Source organism: Cervus elaphus, chromosome 5, assembly GCF_910594005.1.
Source record: "Cervus elaphus chromosome 5, mCerEla1.1, whole genome shotgun sequence".
NCBI lineage: Eukaryota > Metazoa > Chordata > Mammalia > Artiodactyla > Cervidae > Cervus > Cervus elaphus.
The window spans coordinates 49,481,056-49,486,077 of NC_057819.1; the positions used below are offsets into that span (position 1 = coordinate 49,481,056).

General features: G+C 38.8%; 1 protein-coding gene across 1 annotated transcript; it reads right to left on the reverse strand.

Moving 5' to 3' along the window:
• Nucleotides 1-3,735: 3,735 nt before the first annotated feature.
• Nucleotides 3,736-4,277, reverse strand: LOC122693320 (60S ribosomal protein L23a-like). Its single transcript, XM_043900839.1, has one exon. It carries the CDS (start codon nt 4,267-4,269, stop codon nt 3,793-3,795), a length of 477 nt encoding a protein of 158 aa, XP_043756774.1. The 5' UTR covers nt 4,270-4,277; the 3' UTR covers nt 3,736-3,792.
• Between the last annotated feature and the right edge of the window lie 745 nt (nt 4,278-5,022).

Here is a 5,022-nt window from a genome sequence, read left to right on the forward strand (position 1 = left end):
GACTGGTGGTGGAAGCAAGGTCTGATGCTGTAAAGAGCAATATTGCATAGGAACCTGGAATGTTAGGTTCATGAATCAAGGCAAATTGATAGTGGTCAAACAGGAGATGGCAAGAGTGAACATCAACATTTTAGGAATCAGCAAACTAAAATGGACTGAAATGGGGGAATTTAATTCAGATGACCATTATATCTACTACTGTGGGCAAGAATCCCTTAGAAGAAATGGAGTAACCATCATAGTCAACAAAAAAGTCCAAAATGAAGTACTTGGATGAAACCTCAAAATGACAGAATGATCTCTCTTCTTTTCCAAGATATACTGTTCAATATGACAGCAATCCAAGTCTATGTCCCAACCAGCAATGCTGAAGAAGCTGAAGTTGAATGGTTCTATGAAGACCTACAAGACCTTCTAGAATTAACACTCAAAGAAGATGTCCTTTTCATTATGGGGGACTGGAAAAGGACCCTATAGAAGTCAAGAAGTCTTGACTTCTTGAAAGTCAAGAAATACCTGGAAGCAAGAAGTCAAGAAATACCTGGAGTAACAGGCAAATTTGGCCTTGGAGTACAGAATGAAGCAGGGCAAAGGCTAATAGAGTTTGGTCAAGAGAACGCACTGGTCTATACACTCTCATCACCAGATGGTCAATACCAAAATCTGATCGATTATATTCTTTGCAGCCAAAGATGGAGAAGCTCTACACAGTCAGCAAAAACATGACCAGGAGCTGATGGTGGCTCAGATCATGAACTCTTCATTGCCAAATTCAGACTTAAATTGAAGAAAGTAGGAAAAACCACTAGAACATTCAGGTATGACCTAAGTCAAATCTCTTACGATTATACAGTGGAAGTGAGAAATAGATTTAAGGGAACAGATCTGATAAATAGAGTTCCTGAAGAACTATTGACAGAGGTTCGTGACATTGCACAGGAGACAGGGATCAAGACCATCCCCAAGAAAAAGAAGTGCATAAAGGCAAAATGGTTGTCTTGGGAGGCCTTACTAAAGCTGTGAAAAGAAGAGAAATGAAAGACAAAGGATAAAAGGAAAGATATACCCATTTGAATGCAGAGTTCCAAAGAATAGCAAGGAGAGATAAGAAAGCCTTCCTCAGTGATCAGTGCAAAGAAATAGAGGAAAACAATAGAACCAGAAAGACTAGAGATCTCTTCAAGAAAATTAGAGATACCAAGGGAACATTTCATGTAAAGATGGGCATAATAAAGAACAAATGGTATGGACCTAATAGAAAAAGTGAAAGTGAAGTCACTCAGTCTTGTCTGACTTTTTGTGAACACATGGAATGTAAACTACCAGGCTTCTCTGTCTATGGGATTTTTCATGCAAGAGTACTGGATTGGGTTGCGTTTTCCTTCTCCAGGGGATCTTCCCGACCCAGGGATCAAACCCAGGTCTCCCATATTGCAGGCAGATTATTTACCTTCTGAGCCACCAGGGAAGCCCAGACCTAACAGAAGCAGAGGAAATTAAAAAGAGGTGGCAGGAATACACAGAAGAGCTATACAAAAAAGATCTTCACGACCCAGATAATCACAATGGTGTGATCACTCACCTAGAGCCAGACATCCTGGAATGCGAAGTTAAGTGGGCCTTAGGAAGCATCACTAGGAACAAAGCTAGTGGATGTGATGGAATTCCAGTAGAGCTATTTCAAATCCTAAAAGATGATGTTGTGAAAGTGATGCACCCAATATGCCAGCAAATTTGGAAAACTCAGCGGTGGCCACGGGACTGGAAAAGGTCTGTTTTCATTCCAATCTCAAGGAAAGGCAATGCCAAAGAATGCTCAAACTACCACACAATTGCACTCATCTCACACACTAGTAAAGTAATGCTCAAAATTCTCTAAGCCAGGCTTCAACAATACGTGAACCGTGACCTTCCAGATGTTCAAGCTGGATTTAGAAAAGGCAGAGGTACCAGAGATCATATTGCCAACATCCCTTGGATCTTTGAAAATGCAAGAGAGTTCCAGAAAAGCATCTACTTCTGAGTTATTGACTATGCCAAAGCCTTTGACTGTGTGGACCACATTCTTTTATGTTTGTCTGCTGTAAAACTACCATGACAGAATTGAGTCGTTACAACAAAGCCAATGATTTTCAAAACCTAAACTTTTTACTATCTGCTTCTTTATAATAAAATACTTGTCAAACCCTATTACGACATAAACTCACTCAAACTTCCATTCCTTAGCAAAATCTTACAATCTTTCATAAAGCTCTTAAATTTTGCATGGCTGTGCATTGTTTCATAATTAAAACCAATTGTACCAATAGGACTGTTCCATGTCGTCATCTTTAATTTACTTTTCCAAAGTATTTTTAATAGGTTATAGACTAAGACTTTTTGGTGTTGTTAAAGAAATATTGATGCTTTGAATCAAACTAGTTACATGTTTTTATTTATGCCATCATTCCTTATTTAAATAAATAAGAAACCCAATAAATTTCCTTGGAGAAAGAATGAATTAAGAGCCTTTTTGATACTTCTTGAAAGAAAAGACATTTACTCTTTATATTAATTTGCTACAAACTGAATTTTTTAAATGCTTTCAAAGCTATGTGTTTTTGTTTTTGTTTTTGTTTTGGTGGGGGTGGGGGATTGAGGTGGGTGGGTGGGTAAAGGGTATATGGGCAGATCAGGAGATTTACAAATCCCAATTCTACTGACTTAGAATTACAGTAAGATGCTGCTCTGCTGAACCGCTTCCTTTCATGTTCTTTCTCTCCAGCTCTGGCAGGAGAATCATTTCTGAGATCAACAGACTTTGCCTCCTGGAGAAACAGAGGCTGAACTGACAAGAATTGATTAATAGGGATGCCTTTACTACATTGTTCTATCAGAGACTGAGACATCATGGAAAATATAAACAATACATGAAGGAATACTCCAGAAAGTCAGAGGCAAATACTTGCCAGAGGCAAGTACTTGAGATTCTCACCAAGAATCTCAAGACACAGCGGTACAGTTAGTTCTTTACTTCTCCCTGAGGTATTCTGAAATTAGGATCCTGCTTCTCGAAAATACCTTTTACAATGTTACCTTTTACAGTGTGACAAAAGGTTACTTTTTTGTCCAGATCAAACTGAATCAGATAAATAAGTTCAACTATTTTCCTAACCATATGCATACAAAACCTACACTGTCCTTACAGATATTGTCAAGACTATTGCATTGAGACAAAGAATAAGAGAAATAGAGATCTCCTTGTTCCTGGCTTTTCCCCATCACTATTCAAACATTAAAACTTTTTCATTAAAGAAGCCCTTCATTAACCCAATCATTGTACAGCTGCTGCTTTATCTTTTCCATGACAAAAATAAATTTCTTCCAATAACCTGTTAATCTCATTGTCCCCCTTTCCTCCATAAGTGATTGCATTATTAATAGTTTTCTGTATTCATTATTCCTCTGAACCTGGGATCCAAAATCATTTGACTTGTTCACTGTAAATTCACTGAAGATACACATTTTTTTTTGTTTGTTTTCATATAAGTCACCTTTTGATCCCTCCTTTTACTTCTATAAGGCTACAAAGCTATGTCTCAAATCACCCTACTCTCGTTTGCTAAAGATATATGTTTTGTTCAATTGCCAATTGCACATGTACGTTTGAGTGTTTTCCAGACACATAATACTTAGTATTTGAACATCTAAACTCATCATCTCCCAAACTTGCCTCCTATCCAGTGTTCTCTTTTTTTTTTTTTTTTTTACATAGTGAAAACTTATATTTGGAATTAGCCAGCTGGACTCAGTTTAGATGATCCCAATTTTGTTGGCAACATCCAAAGCATCATAGTCAGGAGCCAGTCGAACATATGCCTTCTTCTCTCCATCAGGCCTGATCAGAGTATTGACCTTAGCCACGTTAATGTCATAGCGCTTCTTCACAGCCTGTTTAATTTGGTGCTTGTTGGCCCTGACATCCACAATGAATACCAGTGTGTTGTTGTCTTCTATTTTCTTCATGGCTGACTCAGTGGTGAGGGGGAATTTGATGATGGCATAGTGGTCAAGTTTGTTTCTCCTGGGGGCGCTCTTCCGAGGATATTTGGGCTGCCTCCTGAGCCGCAGTGTTTTGGGCCGCCGGAAGGTGGGTGACGTCCGGATCTTCTTTTTCTTGTGGCTGTGGACACCTTTCAACACTGCTTTCTTGGCCTTCAAAGCCTTTGCTTTGGCTTCAGCTTTAGGAGGGGCAGGAGCTTCCTTCTTCGCCTTCGGCGCCATCTTCATGAAAAGCCAGTGTTCTCTTTTTAAGTAAATAGTTTGATGTCTACCCGGTTGCCCAACATGGGAGATTGTGACGCTTCTCTGTTTTCAACTTCTTAAAGGCTTTTATTTCCTTTTAGAAGAAAGACTACACTCCTAAACCTGACTTACAAATGCCATCATCACTAGAAGGTCTAGTCCCTTCTTTCTCCAACCTTGCCTCTTAAACTAGTATCTTTCACACTCTGTATTCATGAGTAGCTATCACTGAATTTATTTATTTTGTCCCCTTGATGTTCCATGTTTTCTCATCTAAGTCTTGAAATATGCTCTCTCTGTCAAAAATATTTATCTCCACTCTGTGTTATGAGTCCAGTGCAGAGGTGGGGAAATCATGTCTATTGTGGCACCATTATATTCTTACCCAAAGGCAGGGCTTGGCATTGAGTAGGCACTCTATATAGACTGCACAAAAAACACTCATATTTGCTATCAGTGACTCTGTTGTGGATATTTTGAGTCTTAATTTTTTTTTACTATGGTTATTATGACTTCTTTGCTTGCTTGATTTAAGGAAGACTGATGAATTTTTCAATGTGCATTTATAGAATACTAAAGTAGTTCGATAAACAGCAGGTTCACAATTTATCATAGCCATGTTCTGAAAAGTCTCTGTGCTTTGATGGAAAGCAACAATCACATTTTTGGGCATTAGAGTTTCAGCCAGCAGCCCTGGCTCCCCTACTGTAGGAGAGCCACTTTCCTAGTGAGAGCTAT